General features: G+C 48.4%; 1 protein-coding gene across 6 annotated transcripts in view; it reads right to left on the bottom strand.

The window, feature by feature from the left end:
- Window positions 1–23,326, bottom strand: part of MYH11 (myosin heavy chain 11) — a 123,287-nt gene that overhangs the window by 63,661 nt on the left and 36,300 nt on the right. For all 6 annotated transcript variants that reach the window (XM_073792269.1, XM_033840759.2, XM_073792272.1 and 3 more), the window contains exon 4: window positions 8,757–8,784. In XM_073792269.1, coding sequence (XP_073648370.1) covers window positions 8,757–8,784 — 28 coding nt within the window. The remainder of the gene's footprint in view (window positions 1–8,756; window positions 8,785–23,326) is intronic.

Below are 23,326 nucleotides of genomic sequence, written 5' to 3'. Positions count from 1 at the left end.
ATACAGAATAGTTTTACTGCAAATTATCTATTTTAAAGACATTATTAGGGACTTCCCTGGTGGTGCAGTGGTTAAGAATCTGTCTGCCAATGCAGGGGACACAGGTTCGAGCCCTGGTCTGGGAAGATCCCTCATGCCGCGGAGCAACTAAGCCCGTGCACCACAACTACTGAGCCTGTGCTCTAGAGCCCACGAGCCACAACTACTGAGCCCACCTGCCACAACTACTGAAGCCCACGCACCTAGAGCCCGCGCTGTGCAACCAAGAGAAGCCACTGCAATGAGAAGCCCATGCACCGCAACGAAGAGTAGCCCCTGCTCCTGCAACCAGAGGAAGCCTGCACATAGCAACAAAGACCCAATGCAGCCCAAAATAAATAAATTTTATAAAGAAAAAAAAAAGACAATATTAGCCTTGTTAGAGATGGAATGATCAGGCAAGAGACTGCCTTCCAGGAAGGACATAAGTACCTCTCAGAGTACAGGATATAAGTTACAATTTTTTGAAGGTCCCCTTACAAAAAAGGAGAAAAAGGAGAAGAAGAGGGAGGGGGAGTGGGGAGAGGGAGAAGGAGAAGAAGAAGGGGAAGAAGAAGAAGAAGGGGACAAAGGAGAAGAACTGGTTATCCCATCAGCCACTGGACAGACATAAGCCCCTTCATCCTCTGGAGAACCCCATTCTAATGGTCAGGTGGCTAGCTAATGATCTCAGTCAAGTATTAAAGAATAAACCTGGTTGAAGTAATTCATGCTAAAGTGTAAATGACTGATAAGTTTAGATCAGCAGGGTGTTGTCTGTCTTATCAAAAGAGTACTCCTAGAATATGAGCAGTGGATTAAATGGCCTTCTCGACCCAGCTACCTCTCTTGGCCACTGGAGATCATGGTGGTGGAATTGTTTCATCCAAGGATTCCAGACACTGACTCTGACTCCCACTATTCTCAGTGAAAGGGAAAGATGACTTCAACCAAATCTTTCCTCCCTTCTTGTCCTCTCCTCTGATTTTCTTTTGTTTTTTGTTTTTCCTTCCTTTGCCTAGACTCTCATTTGCTGAGGTCACTGAATATTCTGAAACATACTAATTTTTTTTAAGTCTGAATTTGTCTACCCCAAGGTCGGTTCAAGGTTCTCCACACTGAACCACTGCCACCAGCGCTAGTGCAGTGCTTGCCCTTTTTCCTAATTAGGAAATAAAGAAATTAACTTGCTCTGCCAAGGGCCCACTTTGCACATGGCTAAACGGAAGAAAGAGAGAAAGAGGAAGGAAGGGAGGGAGGGAGGGAGGAGGGAAGGAGGGAGGCAGAGAAAGAAACATGTGCCCTGAATTGTCAAACGCAACCCCATGGGTCACCATCTGGAAATCAAGTGTCTGATCTCCAGGAAGGTTGAAACATGTCTCCACGTCTCACGACGATATTAACACTGTCCTCTCCCCTTTCCTAATGGCCTTTATTCCCAATGGTCACATTATTTCATATGGCCTCAGAGGCACTTTGTGAAATGGGAGCCATGGAGGCATTATCTTTATTTTCTTGAGGAGGACAATTGAGTCCAAAAAATTTTTTTTTCTTTAATTTTAAGGAGAGAATTGACTTTTCAAGGGGAGTGGAGGCCCTATGTTAATTGTTTCACATGTATTATCTCCTTTACCTCCCCTCCCACAGTCCTGAAGGTAGGACATATCACTTTCATGTTATTACAGAAGAGGAACTTTGGGCCAGAGTGGGTAAGCAACTTGCCCTAGATCACACAGCAAGGCAAGAGCACACACAGCATTGAAATCAGGTCTCTGGTTCCAATGCAGTCAGGACTCTTTCTATGACATTTCACAAAGTCATTCCATGACACAGGCCTAACCCTCTAGGAACTTGCTTTCTAAGGTCAGAGGAAGGGAATGGGGAATAGGAATTGATATTTCTTGAAAACCTACTCTATGTTATTGGGCTCAGAAATCTTTTTATTTAATCCAACAACCTAATGAAGGAGTCATTGATTATCCCCATCACCCACCTGGGGAAACTGAGGCTCAGAGAGGTTGAAGTAGTGTTCTAGGTCATAACTGCTCCTGCTATCACACAGATAGGGAATAGAGGAGTGAGATTTGAATGCAGGTCTGCTTGATACCAGAGCCCATGTTCTGCCCACTACACTTTTTTTTTCTTTTTTACACATGAAATTATTTTCAAACATTATTTAACACAAGTCTTACAAATATATCACATTAGTTGTGGAGGAAGTTAGATATTTTATAACTTCAGGACTATAATTTGTTATTGGCAACAAAAGGCAAAAAACCTCACTGCCAGCATGAGGGCACAGTTTGAAGCAACTGAAATCATACAAGCCTTGCTTCATAAACACCGATTTTTGAGTGGCATAGTTTCAGAAAAGATTGATTTTTAAAGGATATTTTAATTATGCTCTAACAGGTGTTTGGAATGAAATGCTATATTGCAGCTATCCGTATGAAGGTTTGGTCAGCATTGATTATTCGGAATGTCTAGCTCTGCAAGAAAGCAAAAAGGAGAGTGGTTTGAAATAGACAAACTCTTGTGGCATACAGTTTATATGACTAGAGGTTGTCATCAAACCTTGAAAACAGTCTTGATATATTTAAGTGAAAGACGGTGGACACTAAGCTGTTATAGGAACAAACTATCCGTGTAGCTTATCCTTGGAAATTAAGTTGCTGAGTTAAAGTTCTTAAAGACTAATAATAATCCATTTAGATCTTCTTTTCAAATCAATTTACTCGTGAATGACTGCCATGTATTCATTCTAATTTGTCAATAAATTGGCATGAAAAGTTGGAAATTGATCTTTTTTTTTTTTTTGCGGTACGCGGGCCTCTCACTGTTGTGGCCTCTCCCGTTGCGGAGCACAGGCTCCGGACGCGCAGGCTCAGTGGCCATGGCTCACGGGCCCAGCCGCTCCGCGGCATGTGGGATCTTCCCGGACCGGGGCACGAACCCGTGTCCCCTGCATCGGCAGGCAGACTCCCAACCACTGTGCCACCAGGGAAGCCCCGCCAAGTCCTTTTAATCAGTCCAGCCTCAGTGGCTGGAAGGAGGTACCCAATGGCAGCTTAACCCCTCAGCCCCCAGCCAGGCTGGATTCATGGGTGTGTGACCTGTGCAGTCCCACAGGGACAATACTGAGGAGGGCCCTGTGCTTGATTTAATGCTCTGATGTTGCGATCTTGAATTTCTAAATAATTTTTTAATTAATTTTTTTTTATTGGAGTAAAACTGCTTTACAATATTTTGTTAGTTTCTGCTGTACAATGAAGTGAATCAGCTATAAGTATACCTATATCCCCTCCCTCTTAGACCTCCCTCTCCCCCACCCCCCCATCTAGGTCATCACAGAGCACCGAGCTGAGCTCCCTGTGCTATACGGCAGGTTCCCACCAGCTATCTATTTTACACATGGTAGTGTATCTATGTCAAACCTAATCTCCCAATTTGTCCCACTCTCCCCTTCCCCTCTGTGTCCACATATCCGTTCTCTACATCTGTGTCTCCATTCTTGCCCTACAAATAGGTTCATCTGTACCATTTTTCTAGATTCCACATATATGCATTAATATACGATATTTGTTTTTCTCTTTCTGGCTTACTTCTAGACCCCCACCCAGAGCAGACGGGGGTGCACAGCTCAGACACAGCCACCCCTTCAGAGTCCCCTGTGTAGACGACCCTTGACAAGTGTTTCCAATCCCTGCCAGCTTGCTGACCAGCTCTGCAGCTTCACAGTCGCCCAAGACACTAGATAAAAACACAGGTTTCCCCAGCTCTACCCCAGATCCACTGAGTCAAGAGCTGCTGGGGGTGAAGCCAGGCCATCCGTCTCTTGAACTAATGGCCCAAGAACTGACGTGCAGCCACGTTTGTGGAGAGAGGTCTAACAGAGCCCACACTGGACGTATTTGAGGTGGTTTTACGCAGTTCATGGTCAAGCAAGCAGGGCTCAGCAGAACTCTGGTTGATACTAACCACGGCGCTGCATCAGAACCCCAGCTGCCAATCACGGGCACCTGCACTGTGCCAGCATCGTGCTCAGCTCCCCCCTACACAGCTCCTTCAATTCTCTCAGCAACCCTGGGAGGTGGGCACAACTGATACCCCCATTCCACAGATGAGGAGACTGAGGCTGGGAGGCTTAACCAACCTGCCCAAGAACAAATTGCTGGCGTGCAGCACAGCGGGAAAGCAAACCTAGATCTGTGCCTCCACAGCCTCGCCAGCTAAGCACAGCGGCCACTCTCCTGAGGCATCTGCGCCCCTTCAACACTGCACTGTGTTATCAAAAACACCTTTAAAAACCCTGTGGGCCTCTGCCAGAAAGTGTTTCTCCCTCTTCTTCAGAAACAGGGTGGAAGGGATGAGGGCAGGTGGGGTCAAAGTAGGAAGCCTGGTTGGGAGCGAAGGCAGGCCGTGGGTGAAGCAACCAAGGCAAACCCCTGGGAAGCCTGCAGTTTTCCAAGAGTCAGCACTGGCCCCAGGGAGAGTGACAGAGGCACCTGCTGGCCTGAGTTGCCTCCCCTGAATGGGAGAGTCACCTGACAACAGCATCTCCTGCCACTGAGTCCCAGTCCCCCAGACCCTAGGGCATCAGTGCTTATCCCCAAGCGGCACTCTGGCCTCCTTGAATGATCAGAAAGATCTGCTCTAACCTCTTGTCCATACGCTCACCCCAGCCTGCAAGGCCCTGCATGACCATGTCCCCGACCACATCCTCTTACCCTTCTCCTTCCTCCCTGCGCCCCACCCACTCAGACCGTCTCCGACCCTCAAAACACAAGTGGTTCCCACCTTAGGACCTTTGCCCTTGCTGTTCCCCACCCGAAACTCCTCCCCCAAGTCCTCCTCGGGGCTTGCTTCCTCTCCTCACTCGGGTCTCAGCTCATACCCCGAGTGGTTGAGCCAGGGCGGACAGGCTGCAGCTCTTTTCCTCCAGATAGATGCGCTAAATACGAAAGATGCCAGCCATTCCTCAGCCCCGATGCCACAGTCTGTGGTGGGGCAGGGGATGGTGGGGCTGTGGCTGGCTCATCAGTGAAGGCCAGCGAATGAGGGTTGGGCCCTCCAACGGCCTCAAGAAATTTAGGTCCAAGTCTCACTATTGACAAAAACTCGCTGTGTGCCTCTGGGCAAATCTCATGACCTCTCTGATTTCCTCCTCTATAAAAATGAGGTAACTGGACTTGAGCAGTGGGTTCTCTGCTCTGCCAGGACACACATGTTAGTCATGACATATGAATATCTAGCTTACAGGGCTTGCTTGGTTCTTAGTCAGCTATATACATAGTAGTCATATATATGAGTATGTGTGTCTGTATATATAGATATACATATACAAATTCATATACATACACATATATATGTAACACTCACAACAACCCTATTAAGTACCATTAAGTACCATTATCATCATTCTTACTTCCCCACTTTACAGTGAGAACACGGAGCCCTGGAGAGGTTAAATTTGTACCTGAAGCTACAAGCTAGTGAGAGGCAGAGCCAGGATCGAAACCCGGGTGGTCTGGCTTGTAACCCTCACTCTAAGGAGGCTTTCAATGACATAACTCGGTGGACAGTCCCTTCCATGGATGACCCTAGATTCTAATGAGACCTGCAGAGAAGTGGAATCACATTTGATATGGAGGCTGGGGACCAACAGCCTGTAAGTCAACACAATCAACCACAGAAAGGTAAAATTGAAAAATCCCTTAAAACATCCTCAAAGCAATGCATCTGTGACTTGGTATGCAACGCCCCTCTAAAGCAGCCTCTGTGTATAAATGCCAACTAGATGCAGGGATTCCGAGTGTGCAATACGGACAATGCAGGGGAGAGAATGGGCTCGGCAAGGCGAGATGCTCACACCGTCAGGGCCACAGGGGAACGAGACCAGTGGAGGGATCGGCAGAGTCCCATGTCTATTCTCACCCTCACTCTGGAACACATCCATTGGGTGGATGGTGGTGACCTCACCTGCACTAGATCCGCCAGTGCTAGTTTTCCTCCCGAAGGGTGTGGTTGGTTTCTCTAAGCTACGTGCACAGTATGAGACCCCAGCGCCAACAGCCATGACCACCCCTGACACGTACAACTCACGCTGGCCATAACCAGCCTGTCTGTGTGCTATTGACCCAATTCTCCACCATAATTATCACCCTGCCGCCACCCCACCCCCTCAAAGCAATATTTGGAATACAAGTGAATGAAAGGGAGATATTATTACAGAGACCAACTTGAATCCACTTTCATATTAAATAATATGAATCATTCCCGATTTTGATGCTCTATGAAAATTTCCTGCAACGCTCGTAACTGACCAGGTGTGTGTGTTGGGGGGGCAGGAAGTGCAGTCTCAGTTATCTCTGAGGACCCTTCCTGGCCCAAAGTTCTGGGACAGAGGTTGTAAACAGGTGGCCCATTGGCAAAGCCAGCCCACAAATGGACTTTATTTGGCTGGAGATCTGTGTATATGTGTTCATGTAAATTAGGTGCCAATGTTTAAAAATTTGATATTTCACATAGAAACCTAGATTTCCAGCTTCTACTGAAATGTAGGAAAGTCTGGCAACATTGGACCTGCATTCTCCCCTGGCAACAGTAGACAGGAGATGGGTAGCAGCTCCCCCCCTCAGATGGGCCATTTTCTCCAGTTCACCACACTCCCCACCATTCCCTACTGTGCTACACCCAGGACTTTTCACACATTAACAGTACTTGGTTGACTTTGATTGGCCTTTGAGTTTGCAACCACAGTCCTAAATGTCCTGTAATGCCTCTTCTCAGACAGAGGGCTTTTGTTGGGAGACACACTCTGGCCAAACTGATCTCTCAGTTTCTCCGATAGAACACGCTCTATCTGACCTCAGGGTCTTTGCATATGCTGTAAACTATTCCTCTCTTTTCTTCATCATCTCTGCATCACTTCTTTGGGAAACCTTTAGTGTTCTCCCCAGTTAGAACTTCTCTGATTTACACATTCTCCTAGTTCCTTACATGTCTCATTCTTCATAATTTTCAGTTTGTAATTACACATTTCTTTAAGTGATTTTTAAAATGTGTATGTATTTTTTTTTTAGTTCCTGAAAAGGTAGTACCTTCACAGGACCAAACAGTAAATTCAAGCAGTACCAAAGGGAAGTGTGTAATTATTGTTTTAGTGTCTGTCTTCCCTCTTGAGAAGTCATTTATTTTTGGTTCATTCCTATACGCCAAGTACTCACCAGTGGGACAGACCCATTCAATCTGTTGAATAGTGAGTGAGACAGGAGTGGGTGTAGAGGTGAAGAAGGAAGGAGGGTGTATTAGTTTCCCATTGCTGCTGTAACAAATTATACAAACGTAGCGACTTAAAACAACACAAACTGATTATATTACAGTTCTGGAGGGCAGAAGTCTGACATGGATTGTACTGGGCTAAAACCAAGATGTCAGCAGGGTTGTGTTTCTTTCTGGGAGCACTAGGGGAGAGCCCGTTTCCTTGCCTTTTCCAGCTTCTAGAAGCTGTTCTCATCCTGGGCTTCCTCCATCTTCAAAGCCAGGATGGTGGGTGAAGTCCTTCTCACATTGCATCTCCCTCTGACTCCTCCCCTGCCTCCCTCTTCTACTTGTAAGGACCTTGTGATTACATTAGGCCCACCTGGATAATCTACGATCCCTTCCCTATTCTAAGGTCAGCTGATTAGCAACTGTAATGCCGTGGCAACCTTCATTCCCCTTTGCCATGTCACCTGACACATTCACAGGTTCTGGTGATTAGGAGGTGGAGACCTTGGCGGGACCATCACAGGCACTTGTATTGCACTTTGCTTTATTGCAATTTGCAGATATTGTGTTTGTTTACAAATTAAAGATTTGTGGCAACACTGTGTCAAGCATTTTTCCAACAGCATTTGTTCACTTCATGTCTCTGTGTCATGTTTTGGTAATTCTCGTAATATTTCAAACTTTTTCATTACTATTCTATTTGTCATGGTGATCTGTGATCAGTGATCTCTGATGTCACTACTGCAAAAAGATTGCAACTCCCTGAAGGCTCAGATGATAGTTAAGATTTTTTAACAACGGGTATGTTTTAATTAAGGTGTGTACAGTTGTTTATTTAGATATAATGCTATTGAACACTTAATAGACTACAGTATAGTATAAACATAACTTTTATATGTACTAGGAAACCAAAAAATCTGCCTGACTCGCTTTACTGTGATATTCACTTCGTTGCAGTGGTCTGAACTAAGTCCACAAATTTTCCAAGGGATACCTGTATTCTGCCCACCACAGGAGAGATTTTCCTGAACACTGAAAACCCTCTGAATGATTCTAAATTGAGTTAGTATCTTCTGACTATGTATCCAGGTCTTCAAAGAAATAATGACACCAGCCACCAAATATGGCACAATGTGGTTACTAATTGTGAAATTTGAGGGTGACTGTTTAACACAAGCCAAGACTTCCTCACCAACGGAAATGGCATCTACCTTCACAGAGCTGTTATGGAATTAGAAGCAATTCTGTCTGTAAAATATTTAGTTCAGGACCTGGCACACAGTAAGTGCTCAATAAATGCTGGTTTTTAAAAGGGGGTGGCGCAGAACAAGACGGCACCAGGTACCCCTGGCAGTTTAGGGGTGCGTGGAACAGCAAACACATCAAAGAGCCCTGTTCTCATGGACCTTTTTCTTTAATAGGTTGGATCTTGATTCTAGAAAAATAAAAGAAAAAGCAGCTCCACTTACGTGCAGAGAATGGACTGGTCCTCTCGATCTGAGAACAGAAAGAAAAAAAGAGCCATGAGTTAGAATTTGCTCTGAGCTGAGTGCCTGGATATGGTGCCTCCCAGGCCTCCCATTTAAGCTCCTACATGCTGGCCCCCCTGGGGGCGACAAGGGGCCAGCTGGGCTCATTGCCCAGGTCATAGGGGATAAGACCAAAGCCAAGAGGGCAGCAGGGCTCTTTTAGATACTTTTCCCGACCCCCTGAAGTCCTGGAGGCAGCCCCAGAAAGATACCGGAGACTGACGCGTTCAGGAGGCAGTGAGAATCCCTGCCCCACTAGCTCTGGAGGGTCCCAGGAGACCCACTCTGCCCAGATTAGGTCACAGACAGAACACTGACTTTGGATCCAGACAGACTGGCATTCCAACTTGGCCACTTCCCACCTCTATGACTTCGGGCAAATATTCTTAACCTCTCCATGGTTCAGTTTTTTTTATCTGGAATATGGGGTAGTGGACATTTTTGGTTTGAAAATCCAGTATCCATTTCCTCTTCTTCCAAGAAGAGCATCCTATGGTCCTTAAGGATCCATGTTCCCTGCCCCCCAACCCCCCCAACCCGCCATCATGTACAGTCTTGGTGGGACTGACGCACAAGCTACCCCAGCCAAGAGGCAACAACGTTTCCTAGGCTATGGCAATCAGAATCTCTGAGCTCAAACTCCGAGCTGGATCAAGGATGGAGAAGCACAACGGAGGCCCTGAGGGGGCCTCACTTCCTGCCCCCAGAGCCCAAACAGCCCCGTTTTCTAACATTTTCTGAGGCTGGCTCCCCACTCTTCCCACCCCATCTGTGAGCTCCCCAATACTCCTCCAGAAATTCCTTTTCTAGATAAGGTCTCTGTCGCTAACCACCAGAGAACCCTGGTGGGTGCACAGGGCATCGTGAGGTTAAACGTGATTAAGCAGACATTACTGATCACCTACTGCTCTTAAAGTGGCCTTAGCGGGTGGAGTCAAGATCCCCTATGAGGGACACGGGGAAGGTTAAACACCTTAGTCATCAGCCAGTTAACCATAACTGAGAAAGCAGAGCATCACATCTTCTGCCGGGCAATGGTGAAGCGTCAGGCATTTCTTAACTCCATTCCCTGCTCCATTCCCACCATCACAACCCTCAGCCTCTTATGATCAAAGATCTCCCGGGATCTTGTGACATCCCCCTCCAAACCCCTTCTCAGAGTAATCTTTCTGACACGCTGAACTGCCTGATCCCTCTGCCTCTTAACCCTCTTCCACTTTGGAAGTTTCTTAAAATGTTAAACATAAATTCGTCATATGACCCAGCTATTCCGCTCCTAGGAATCTACCCAAGAGAACAGAAACATGTGTCTCTACAAGACTTGCACACAAATGTTCACAGCAGCGTTACCATAATAGCTAAAAAGTAGAAACAACCCAAATGTCCATCTGCTGGTGGATGGATAAATAAAATGTGGTCAATCTATACAATGGAACATTATTCAGTCATAGAAACAATGCAGTACCGATACAGGCTACATGGATGACCCTCAAAACATGATGCTAAGGAAAAGTCAGACACAGAAGGCTACATATTGTGTGATTCCAGTTATAAGAAATGTGCAGAATAGGTAAAAGCATAAAAGAGGGAAGGTAGATTAGTGGTTGCCAGGGGCTGGGCTGGGGTGACTGCAAACAGGCATGAAGGATCATTCTGGGGTTTGTCAGCTGGACTGCGGTGATGCTTACGTAACTCAATTTATTGAAAATCACTGAAATTTACTTATCTTGGGAGGATTTTTGGTATGCAAGTTTTATCTTAATAAAGCAGTTTTGAACAGCTGTCCACGGCCCCCAGTGTCCTCAGATGAGGCCCAGAAGGGGCATCCGAGGCCTCCCGTGAGCGGCCCTGCCTGCCTGCCTCCCCAGCCTTGGTACTTCTATGTCCATCACTGTTAATTCCCCAGCAACCCCACCCGGATCAACCCCCAAACGCACTCTGTGCCTTTGTTCAGGCTACTCCTGCTGCCTAGCAGGCCTTTCTCTTCTCCTTTCCTGCCCATTTCCCTCCGTCTCAAAGATGACACCTCTTCTAAGAAGCCTTCCACACAGTGATGGAGCCAGGGGGAGGCTTGGCTGTAAATCTCTGTCAACGCTCCTAAGCTATCACAAATAGTCAACCTTGTTAGAGAGAAGAAGCCCTAAGAAAAGCCCCCAGCCTCCATCAGATAACCTGACTGCTGCCTCTAAGACCCTCCCAGACAGAAATCCTGGAGCTGTCGCTGGCTCCTGCCCATCCCCAAGACAGATGTCTCCACTGCCACAGCCCCTGTGCTGCCCGAGCGCCCTGTCCCAGGCTGTTTTTTTTCTCTTTGTTTGTGTCTCTGCCCCCACAGAACCATGAACCGCTCATAGGCAGAAGTATCCAGTTCTGGACCCCGCTTCCCTCAGTTTCTGGATCCCCAGCCCCTGAACCCTAAGTCCCTGACACAGAGAAGGTGTAGCTTGGTGAGCACTGAAAAGAGCCAACCCCAAACCTGGAAGACATGAGTTTCTTGATGGGGAAGTTCAATATACACACAAGAAACTGAGTCACTCATTCATTCATTCAACAAATGCATTTAGGGCATCTACCAGGTATTCTTCCCCATGCTAGACCCTGAAAATACTACATAATAGTATCTACTACTTAGCACCTTCTCTGTGTCATGCATTATTTCAATCATTTGCCTGTATTAACTCATTCAACCCCCGTACATCCTATGAGACAGACCAATTTTATCCCCATTTCACAGATTAATAAACTGAGGCACAGAGACATTTTAAAACTTGCCCACAGTTACACAGCCAGTAAGTGGATGAGGCAGGATTTGAACCCAACACCTACTACTTATTGAATACCTATTATGGGCCAGATACACTTTTCTGGCACTTTCCCTGTGTGGTCTTTGATCCTAACCCTTTTAAGTTTAAGGAAACTGAGGTCAGGTAACCCAAAGTCACGCAGCCACTTCAGGGACCAACCTGGGGGTTGAAGCATCATGCATCAGAGTCTGGGCACTTTCTGCTGTTCCAAATACAGGATGGGGCACAGGAAATGGAACGGGGATCCCTAGCGGCCAAGGCTTCTGCTGGATTAGGGAAGGCGTTGGGAGACAAGGCAGCTTGGAGAGACCAGCAGGGACCAGTCAAGGGAAGGAGTGAGGCCTCTTTCCCAGGCCAGAGAAGCAGCCTTACCACCTAAGGTCTAAGGTGACAAGAAGGAAACCGGGGCATGAAGTGGCCTCGGGGATGGAAGGATCTGCTTCCCATGAATCAGCGTAGATCCGTCCCATCACTGCTGCCACACCTGGTCTGAGAACCATCACTTCAGGCCCAGATCCTCCCCTCCCATCTCCCTGCTTCTGCCCACGCCCCTGCCGTTCTCACAGGGCAGCCGGAGGGGTCTTCTTTTTTCTCTTATAAACTTTTAAAATTTTGGTAAAACATACATAAAATGTACCATGGAGACCATTTTAAAGTGTCCAGTTCAGCAGCATGAAGCATGTTCACATTGTTGTGCAAGCATCACCACCATCCATCCTTTTCATTTTCCCAAGCAAACTCCATCCCCATTAAATAGTAACTCCTCAGTGCCTCCTCCCTCCAGCCCCGGGCAGCCACCATTCTACTTTCTGTCTTTACGATGTTTGACTACTCTAAGTGTCTCATGTAAGTGGAATCGCACAGAATTTGTCTTTCTGTGTTTGGCTTATTTCATTTAGCATCGTTTCCTCAAGGTTCATCCATGTTGCAGCACATGTCAAAATGTCCATTGGATACACCCCATTTTGTTTATCTATTCATCTGTTGATGGATACCTGGGTTGCTTCCATTTCTTGGCTACTGTGAATAGTGTTGCTATGACCATGGGTGTACACATATCTGTTGGTGTCCCTGCTTTCACGTCTTTGGGGTATATGCTCAGAAGCAGAATGGCTGGATTATGTGCCAATTCTGCTGAACTTTTCAAGGAGTCACCATACTGTTTTCCGTAGTGGTTGCACCAGTTTACTTTCCCACCAGCAATGCACCAACATTCCAGTTTCTCCACACCCACATCAACACTTAACTACTGTCTGGTTTTTGATAACAGCCATCCTGACAGGTGTGAGGTGCTATTGCATTATAGTAGAAAAATCTTCTTAAAAGAGTCAGATCAGGGGCTTTCCTGGTGGCGCAGTGGTTGAGAGTCTGCCTGCCGATGCAGGGGACATGGGTTCGTGCCCTGGTCTGGGAAGATACCACATGTTGCAGAGCGGCTGGGCCCGTGAGCCATGGCCACTGAGACTGCGCGTCCAGAGCCTGCGCTCTGCAACGGGAGAGGCCACAACAGTGAGAGGCCCGTGTACCACAAAAAAAAAAAAAAAGTCAGATCAGCCACGGCCTGGTCAAAACCAGCTGGCTAGTCCCAGTGGCCCCCAGTCTCCCCACCATGGCCTACGAAGTCTGGCCTGATGTGTCCCCACCCAGCTGCCTCACTGGCACCTTTCTCTCCTTACCCCTGCGCAGCTCCTAAACAGCCACCTGCTCCTCACAGAGAACACACTCTTCCCTTCCAGGGCCTTTGTCTGGAACGCTCTCTCCCCAATTTTTGCCATGGGTGATGCCTTCCCATCATCTTGAGGGCTTCCACTCTCCAAGAGGCCTTTTTTAAGTCTCTGTCCACAGGGATGCAGGCAGTTGCCTCAGGGCACTCAGGCAATTAACCTGTTTATTTCCTTCACATCACTTAGAGCCATCTGCAGTGACATCTTGTGTTTGTCTATCTCCCTGTGCTGAAAAGCAAGCTTTACTGGGGAAGAGGGGGGCTTGTCTGTTTTGTTTAACACTGTATTGCAAGTACCTGGCATATAGCAGGTGCTCAATTATATTTGTTAGATGGAAGGATGGGAGGATGGGAGGATGGATGGATGGATGGATGGATGGATGGATGGAAGGAAGGAAGGAAGGAAGGAAGGAAGGAAGGAAGGAAGGAAGGAAGGAAGGATGGGAGGATGGATGGGACTGGAATAGCCCATGCCTATGCATCACTGGGGACCAGAGAGGATAGTCATGACCATATCTGGGAGAGGGAGGCAGATTTACATCACATAAAGAAGATCTGGTCCACTCCAGGGTCAGATGAATGAGATGACTGTGCAAGCTCCATGGACCCTATGCCCATCTCCAAACAACCTGCCCTCTATCCCCTCAGATAACAGATGGACATTCTGGTGGCCTGGCTGAGCCCAATCCTCAGGACAAAAGGCAGAAGAGCCAAAAGGCTATTTCATTCTTCTTTCTGACTCTCATTTTTTCCACCTTGAGCTGGTAGCAAGGGCCACAGCTGCCCGCAGGGGCCACGTTCAGGGGGTCTGGAGAGGCTCCCCTCAGGCAAGTCTGACCTCTGAGCCGAGGGCCAGGGGCAGCCCTCGCAGGGAGAAGGGCCACAGGAAAGAGGCGGCCCCTCCTTTGGCATCAGGACTCTCCATGACCACGAAGTCCCGTCTTCCGGTCCAGCTGTGCTGATTCCGATCAGGCCTACGTCCCTGCCTCCTACTACGACTCGTGGGCTGCTCCACAAACCTCAAGAGAGCCACATCGGAAACTCCCACACGTGTGCCCAAGGACAGACGTTTAAGTTGGTCACTGCAAGAATATCAGCGAAAGCAAAGGACTGGAAAGAAACCATTCAACCAGTCTATCAACTGCAGACTAGCAAAATACATTTTGGTATTTAAAATCTGGTAGGGCATGGGTGGGGGGGATAAATTGGGTGACTGGGATTAACATATACACACTACTATATATAAAATAGATAATCAACAAGGACCTACTGTACAGCACAGGGACCTCTATTCAATACTCTGTAATAACCTAAATGGGAAAAGAATCTGAAAACGAATGGATATATGCATATGTATAATTGAATCACTTTGCTGTACACCTGAAACTAACATAACTTTGTAAATCAACTATATTCCAATATAAACTAAAAATTAACTTAGAGAAAAATCTGGGGACTTCCCTGGTGGTGCAGTGGTTAAGAATCTGCCTGCCAATGCAGGGGACACAGGTTGGAGCCCTGGTCCAGGAAGATCCCACATGCCACGGAGCAACTAAGCCCATGCTCCACAGCTACTGAACCTGCGCTCTACAGCCCGCGTGCCACAACTACTGAAGCCTGCATGCCTAGAGCCCGTGCTCCACAACAAGAGAAGCCACCGCAATGAAAAACCCGCACACTGCAACGAAGAGTAGCCCCCGCTCGCTGCAACTAGAGAAAGCCCGTGCGCAGCAACGGAGACCCAACACAGCCAAAAATAAAGAAAGAAATAGAAGACATTAAAAAAAAAAATCTGGTAGGGCCACACAGCAGCACATTGGGCAGCCACTGAAAAGAACCAGGCAGCTCGTCATGGACTGACGCAGAACAATCTCCAAGACATAGTAAGCTAAAAAATAAAAGACTAGGTGACATAGCATTACACCTTTTACGTTTTAAAAAGAGGGATATACGTTCACACACACACATATACATACCTAAGGTGTACACACACACACACACACACACACACACACACACACACACACCTTCAAATACTTGTATATGTTGGATATATCGTGAAGCTACTGGACACCCCAACGATGGTTGTCCCTGAGGAGAGGGTCTGAGGGACTGAGAACCAGCACAGGAGGGAGACTTCCCTTCAACTCCATCTCCTTCTGTCCCGCTCGTGTTTATGCTATGAGTATGTATGACCGTACCCGCATCTCACCAAAAATGGGTAATGTAAAAATAGTCTTTATTGCTCTCAAGGAGCCCATTATGACCATGAAACTTAGGAAAGAGAGGAAAGAAACAGCTGCCTGCCTGCAGCGTCCCCAGCAGCGCCCACCTCCAGAGTAGGCACTGTGCCGCGGGGCCCCCTGAGCTCCTTCTGTGCAAGGTGACCCATTCCACCCTCACAGCAACCCCTGAGCTGGGCACTGGCACCACGGCCACTTTACAGATGAGGGCAGTATGGTGGAGTGAGGCGACTTGCCCGAGGTCACTGCAGCGGGCTGACCTGTGGCCCCCAAAGAAATGTCCACTCGGAAACTCAGAAGGTGACCTTATCTAGAAGAGGGGTCTTACAGATGTAATTAATTAGGGATCTCCAGATGAGATCATCTTGGATTTAGGATGGGACCTAAATCAATGACCAGTGTCCTTATTTATAAGAGAAAGGAGAGGGGAATTAGAGGCAGAGGGAGAAGCCACGTGAAGGAGGAGGCAGGTTGGAGGGATGCAGCTTCAAGGTGAGGATGCCGAGGACCTGGCAGCCGCCTGAAGCCAGAAGAGGAGAAGGGCCTGGACTGGATTCTCCCTCAGGGCCTCTGGAAGGAACCAACCCTGATGACACCTTGATTTCAGACCTCTGGCATCCAGAACTATGAGGGAACAAACTCCTGTTGTTTGAAGCCACCAAGTTTGCAGCCATTTGTACGGCAGCCCTAGATAATGAACACGGTCACACGGCTAGGAAGTGGCAGGCGGGGACTCAAACTGAGGTGCACGATCCCCGAGGCCTTGCTTCCAGCCCACGGCTTTGTTCTGTCTTCCTCAGATAACCCACAACCATGCGCTGGCGGCATTTCCTTCCAAGATAAAAACAGTAAAACTTTCATCTCCCCAGTACACTCTGGAGAGAGACAGAGGTCAGCATCACAAGAAATTTGTGGAGGGAGGTACCCTGTGCTGGTACAACACCCAGCTCCTTGGACTGGAATCGAGGGAATGTGGATGCCTGTGCCTCCACCTTCCACCTGGAGGGAGAAGTCTGCTGAGGACCAGAGCAAACTAGGAAACCAGTTCAAAACGGATTCAGGAAGGGGCAGAAAGGCAAGACATGCAGGAACCAGCACCCTGTGATCAGCACCCAAGCAGAGAGAGAACCCGCTGGGGCTGGCCCAGAGCCTGTACTATTTTAAGGAATGATTTTGAGATGGACAGACGGACGGGCTATCTCCATCTATCCGCTACAGGGAGACAGGCAGTCTTTCCCAGCAGCCTTGGGAAACCTACATCCAGAGGACGAGAGATTTATAGGGTCAGATGCCTGTCCTGAGGCCTGTCCTCCCAGGTCCCCAGGAGAGGGAGCGGGCTCCAGGGAAAGGCTGGGCAGCTGCCGGGGCGGATCCACACTGGGCGCTGCCAGGAGACCTCCGGCCTGGGACATTCCCATCGGAAACACACCGGCTCCAAGCGTGGGAAGCTAACTGTGCCCTGGTTGGTTATGGGCAGGAGGGCTCCTAGCTGATTCCCCGGGCTTCCCCGGGCTTCCTAGCTGATTCCTTCCCTGAGCTTGAGATCATGTCTGACACGAGAGAGCAGAGGTCTCTCAATGTGCAAAGCAGTTTCCCCCTCAAGCTTTGCACACACTGTTCCTTCTGCCCGGAGCACCATCTTCATCACTTTTCTACCCGCCTAATCCATTCTCTTTTTCTCTTTTTTTTCCCTTTTAGGTGAAATTCACACCACATAAATTTAACTGTGGAAAAGTGAACAATTCAGTGGCATGTAGTACGTTCACAATGTCGTGCAACTCACACTTCTGTCTAGTTCCAAAACATTTTTATCAGTCCCAAATGAAACCTCATATCCCTTAAGCAGTCACTCTCCATCCCCCACTCCCCGTAACCCCTGGCAACCACCAACCCGCTGTCTGCCTCTATGGATTTGCCTACTGTGGACATCTCACACAAATACAATCGTACAATATGTGGCCTTTTGTGTCTGGCTTCTTCCACTTAGCATGATGTTTTTGAGGTTCACCCCCGTTGTAACATGTATCAGAACGTCATTCTTTTTTATGGCTGAGTAGTACTCCAATGTATAGACAGACCACATTTATGGTTCCACTCATCTGTTGATGGGTGTTTGGGTTGTTCCTAGCTTTTGGCTATTGTGAACAGTGCTGCTATGAACATTCAAGTACAAGTTTTTGAGCACCTGTTTTCAATTCTTTGGGGTATATACCCTAATCCATTCTTGAAATGTCACCCTGAGAGTCATCTCCTCTATGATACTTTCTCTGACTCCATACCTCCCTAGAGCTAAGTTGGGGGCCTTTGTACTCTACATCACCCCCAGGGCTGCCATGGACAGTGGTATGAGTTGTACACTGCATAACTCTAAGGGAGAACCATTCACACTGGTCACTGTAGATTTGTATATTTATTACAACCATCTTTCAGCAGACGGAAGAAAGATGCCTTGAGAAAAGGGTACCTTTTTCTAATTCTATAAATGTACCACCTATTCTAGTGGTGACCCTGGCTCCCATAGTCCAAAGATTCCCTCCATCGTAGCACTTAACCTCACCATGATCATTGTTTCACCTCAATACTTTTTAGGAGAAAAGGATTATTTGGAATGGTAATGGACCATTTTCCCTTAATATGACAGGCAGAATATTTCTTTTTCATCTTAGTAAAAATTATGCTACTTTACCAAAGAGTAGAAACAATACAAATGTCCAACTGGTAAATGGATAAACAAAATGTGGTCTATCTATACAATAGAGTATTACTCAGCCATAAAAAGGAATGAAGCACTGATACAGGCTACAACAGGGATGAACCTTGAAGACATTATGCTAGGGAAAAGAAGTCAGTCACAAAATACCACATGTTGTATCATTCACTCCATTTCTACTAAATATCCAGAAGAGGTAAATCTATGGAGACAGAAAGTAGGTAGTGACGGGGTGGAACTGGGAGTGGGAATGGGGGAGTCACTATAAGAGGCCACAAGTGGGCACAAGATTTCTTTCTGGGATGATAGAAAGATAAACTTAGATTGTGGTGATGGCTGTATAACCTTGTAAATTCACCAATAACTGGTGAATTCCATATCAAAATGGATTGATTTATGGTATATAAATGACACCACAATAAAAGTTTTTTACAAAACAATGTTACTTTTACACCACCTCTAAATCAAGAGATCTGGTTCCTTAAACATCATACAGATCTATTCATTTTTCAAGTTACAAAACTGCTTTTTTTTTCTTAAATAAGGTATTAATTTTTTATTTGGATTACAAAATTAGTACACAACAACTGCAGAAAGCTTGGCAAAGACAAAATCCCCCTACCCTGTGATGGTTAATATTTGGATATATCTCCTTTTCATCATTTTTTATAGAGGTTTAGAGTGATTTACACAATGGATGCCATTCGTTGGCGTGATTTTCTAGTCCTTTTCATTTAACATTTGACTATAAGCGTTGACCATGTCATACAGTCTTTGTTGCTGATATTAAATGGGCTTGTAATAGTCTATGGGGAGGCTCCTGCTGCTTCTCAACCTCATCTGGTTACTTCCCTCCCCCACTTACATCCCAGCCACACCAGCCTTCTTGGCACTTCCCTAGCACATTGTGCCCATTCCTGCCTCAGGGCCTTTGCACTGCCTCCTTCTTCTGCTCTAAAGCTCTTCCCTGGTTCTTGATGTGGCCACAGCTCCTTCTCACCTTTCATATCCAAGTTCAAATATCACATCCTCAGATGGAGTCAGCTCTGACCACCATGCATTCAGAGCCACTCCCTCAGTTTCTCTCTTTTTTTTTTTTTTTTTTTTTGTGGTACACGGGCCTCTCACTGTTGTGGCCTCTCCTGCTGCGGAGCACAGGCTCCGGACGCGCAGGCCCAGCGGCCATGGCCCACAGGCCCAGCCGCTCCGCGGCATGTGGGATCCTCCCGGACCGGAGCACGAACCCGTGTCCCCTGCATCGGCAGGCAGACTCCCAACCACTGCGCCACCAGGGAAGCCCCCTCAGTTTCTCTTGATCCCATCATCCTGTTTTATCTTCTCCTTAGGGGGGAAAAATAACTGTATAATTTCATCGCCTGAAATTATTTATTTATTTATTTGCTTACTTGACAAAACTGCTTTAATGCTTCTCCTACTGGCCCATGAATTCCCGAGGTCCAAGGGCTGTGCCTGATCCAGGGGGGCAGGGACCATGTTTGACACATAGTAGGTACTCAGGAAATGCTTGTTGATTTGAATCAGTCTCAACCAATCATTTTTTTCTCTCTCTCAATCTGTCTCTCTCTCTCTCTCTCTCTCAGAAAGGCAATTCAGATTGAAGCCACAGTCAGCGCTTCTTCCTTTATTCACATATTCACTCAGCAAACAAGTCCAGGGCCCATACTATGCGTCAGGCACTGGAAACACAAAGTTTACTAAGACCTACTTAGTCTTTGCTTTTGAGAGGCTTATGATCCAGTGTGGGGGTCAGATGGGCAAAGAACGGACTGCAAGATGTGGGCAAATGCCACAATGGGTATATGCCAGAAGTGCTACAGAAGGGCTGTTTTAACGCTCCCCAAGAGACAGACAGGACCTCTTAGCAGCTGAGGGGACAACTGAGCCACACAGAGGAGGAGGTGTAGGAATCCGCAGGGGAAACGGCACCAGGGAGGCAGAGCATCCCAAGCAGAGGGCCCAGGCCACAGGAAGTCAGAGATGGGAAAGAGCACAGCACGAGAGCAGAGATGGCAGGGCTGGAGCCCGCATCCCAGCACCGCCTGCGCCTGGCTGAGCTGCCGGGCCCGGAGCCCTGGAGTCTGCCTCACCTCACACCCCAGCCCCAAACGTGCCTGTCTTCCCTCCTTCTCCCGGGCCGGGGGTCTGGCCTTGATGAGCAGGTGTGCGGGGGAGCTTTCCAAGGACAGAAAGGGCTCCCTGCTCTCTCCCCCGCACCAGGCCTGAGTCTCCCAGGAGACGTCCAGCTCCCCACAGACCAGCTATTTCGGCCTGATCCCGACACCAGCTCGTGGTTTCTGGCTGGGGAGCCAGAGGCCTGCAGGCTGACCATAAAAGGACAAAACCGAGCTGGGCCTGAGAGCAGCCCGGGCTGGCAGCTTCCCTTCCTCCCTCCCGCGCCAGGCTGCTGTGGGACCCATGGAGAGGGAGGTGGCCAAGCCCAGGTCCCCGCAGGGTCACCGCTCCCCCCCGACCAGGGAAGGATCTGGCCTCCACCAAGTGCAGAAAGGTGGCTCCCTCCCTAATGCCACCCACAAAGGTGGATGCGGAGGGTTCCAGACCCAAGGTCAGTGCTGGGCCTCCACCCTGGGCCCAGCCAGGTGACAGCTCAGGCCCTGCACTTGCCTGCCTGGTGCTGTACTCCCCAGGCACTGTCCAAATCAACCCTCACAACCACCGGGATAGGGGTCTCCTCATGGGACAAATGAGGAAACTGAGGCACAGAGAAGTGGGCGCCTTGGCAGAGCTGGGATTTGAACCCGCTCCAAAGCGACTCCCTAAACCTCTGCTCTGTAAGTCCAGGCTTTCCTCTCTCCACCCTCCTCCCCCCAGCAGCGTGGGGAGGAAGAGATTCTGGGTGGGCAGAGGTACTCTGAGACCTTGTGCTGGACCCCAGCAGGACTCTTCCAGACCCGCATGGAGCTCTGGCATCTTTAATAGTGGAACTGGCCAGCTAAGGGGGCATGGGTACCCAAAGATGGATATCCTCCCGGTGGTCTCCTGGGCCACAGCTCCCACCTCCACTTTCTCACTTTCTGTGTCCTCCTCTCTGCTCCAGCCCCACAGCCTCGTGTGTCCCATCAGCTCCCTTAGGCCCACATGTCACCTCGTAAGGAGGTCTCCTCTGCCCTCCCAGCCTGGGACAGGTCCCAGGGTCCACCTCACAGCTCCCTTGAGCTTCCCGACAACACATGTACTTGTGGTTGGATTTGATTAACATCTGCAACCCTCAGTAGACTGTGTCCTCCACCACAAGCCTCCCCACAGTGAGGCCTCAATCAATACTTTTGGACAAAAAAGGGAACATGGAGCTAGATTCTCTCTGAGGCTGGGAGGACACAGAGCCAGGAGGCTGGAGCCTGCATAGCCCAAGAGGAACACACCATCACCAAGTGGCAGCCAGAACTTCCCAAATCCACTCCCTTAAGCATATCTGCTTCTCCAACTCAATATTTACTGCTTATTTTAAAAATTTAATTCTCCTTAGCTCTTTCCCATCTGTGTGAGACACCATGGGCAGTCCGTAAAATGCTCATCAGAATCAGATGATCCTTCTTCCTCATTTCCTACCTAAGAACGTGATCTTCTCATGATACCTCAGAGGGCCAACCAGATGGGGCCAGACAGATGGAGCTGCCAGCATCCCTCACACCGCCAGGCCAGATGCTGAGCAGAGAGCTGCAGCAAAGTCTCCAAGAGGCAGAGAAGCATGCAACCGGTCCCCTCCCTGGGGATGTGTCACAGGAACACAGTCTCAAGAGCAAAATGACTTGGAATTACTTCCCAGCTCCACCTCTTAGGCAACTCAGAGCATCAGTTTCCTCACCAGGAAGGGATGTGAAAATGAAATGAGACTGGACACACAAAGAGCTTAAAAATACCCAAGGCCCATTCAAAAGCATAATAAGTGCTATTACTATTAGCTTTTTTATCATTACCACTCCATCCTCTCAGTCCTCTACAACAGTGAGCCAGTGACGTGGTTACAGACGGCAGTGATTCTGTCCCAGGAGGACAGGGTATCAGGCCAAGTTCAACCCTTTCTAATTATAAGGCCTAAGCCAGTCCCTTAGCCTTGTGGGGCCTCAGTTTCCTCATCTGTTAAATGGGGGTAATAGCACTACACTATCTACCATACTGCCTCAGAGAACGTTTCCAGGGTGGCAAAAGGTGACGTTGCCAGGTTTGACACTCAGCTCGGGGGCCAAGCCATTCAGTGCTCTGAGCCTCAGTTTCTTCAGTCTGTCAAATGGGGAGGCTGTCCTGCAGGGGACCGGCAATGGCCAAGGGAGGCAGGATCTACGGGGCAGAGAGCCCAATGCGCATCGCTGCCCTTCCTGTCTCTGCTGAGCTTACAGGGGAGCCCCTTGGGAGTTGGGGGAGCACGAGCCAGCCCCCCAGTGCCTGCCGGCCATGGACAGAGGGTTCAGACTGAGTGTGGGAACTTGCAAAGCAGAGAGTGCAGTTTGGATCACTCCACTCCCACAGACCTCTCTGCAGCCTGAAGAGGCTTCAGCCAAGAGCCTGGGCTGATAAAAGTCTGTAGCTGTTGTTTTTTTCTTTAATCCCCTGAGAGTGGCCATTGGGTGCTAATTAGGTGAGGACACAACACTTCCAGTGACAGATCCTGACAGTTCCTCTCATCCTCAGAATGAAATCTCATCTGCCTTTCACACCGTCCCTCACCCCAGGGACACACAGAGGGGCGGTGGGAGATCCAAAGTGGATTTTGTCAGGAAAGCTTTGGTGAGCTTTCCCCACACTCATCATGCTAATTTGCTGAAGTCACTAACGTCAGCTTCCCAAGTGCTGGGCCCTCAACACTAACCCCCTGAGATGTAAGGAGACAGTCCTGCAGGAGCAAACAGCCTTCCATGGGGCAGGAGGGGCCTGTGCAGCAGCTCAGCATCACCCACTTGTCCAGCAAGCCCTGGGCTTTGCAGTTTGATAAAGCAAGTCCAAATCCACTCTGATACTCATGTGTCAAGTTCTTCACCTCCCTGAGCCTCAGT

Source organism: Tursiops truncatus, chromosome 15, assembly GCF_011762595.2.
Source record: "Tursiops truncatus isolate mTurTru1 chromosome 15, mTurTru1.mat.Y, whole genome shotgun sequence".
Taxonomy (NCBI): Eukaryota; Metazoa; Chordata; class Mammalia; order Artiodactyla; family Delphinidae; genus Tursiops; species Tursiops truncatus.
Note: the sequence above shows the minus strand (reverse complement) of the source record. Positions and strands in the feature narration are given on the sequence as shown.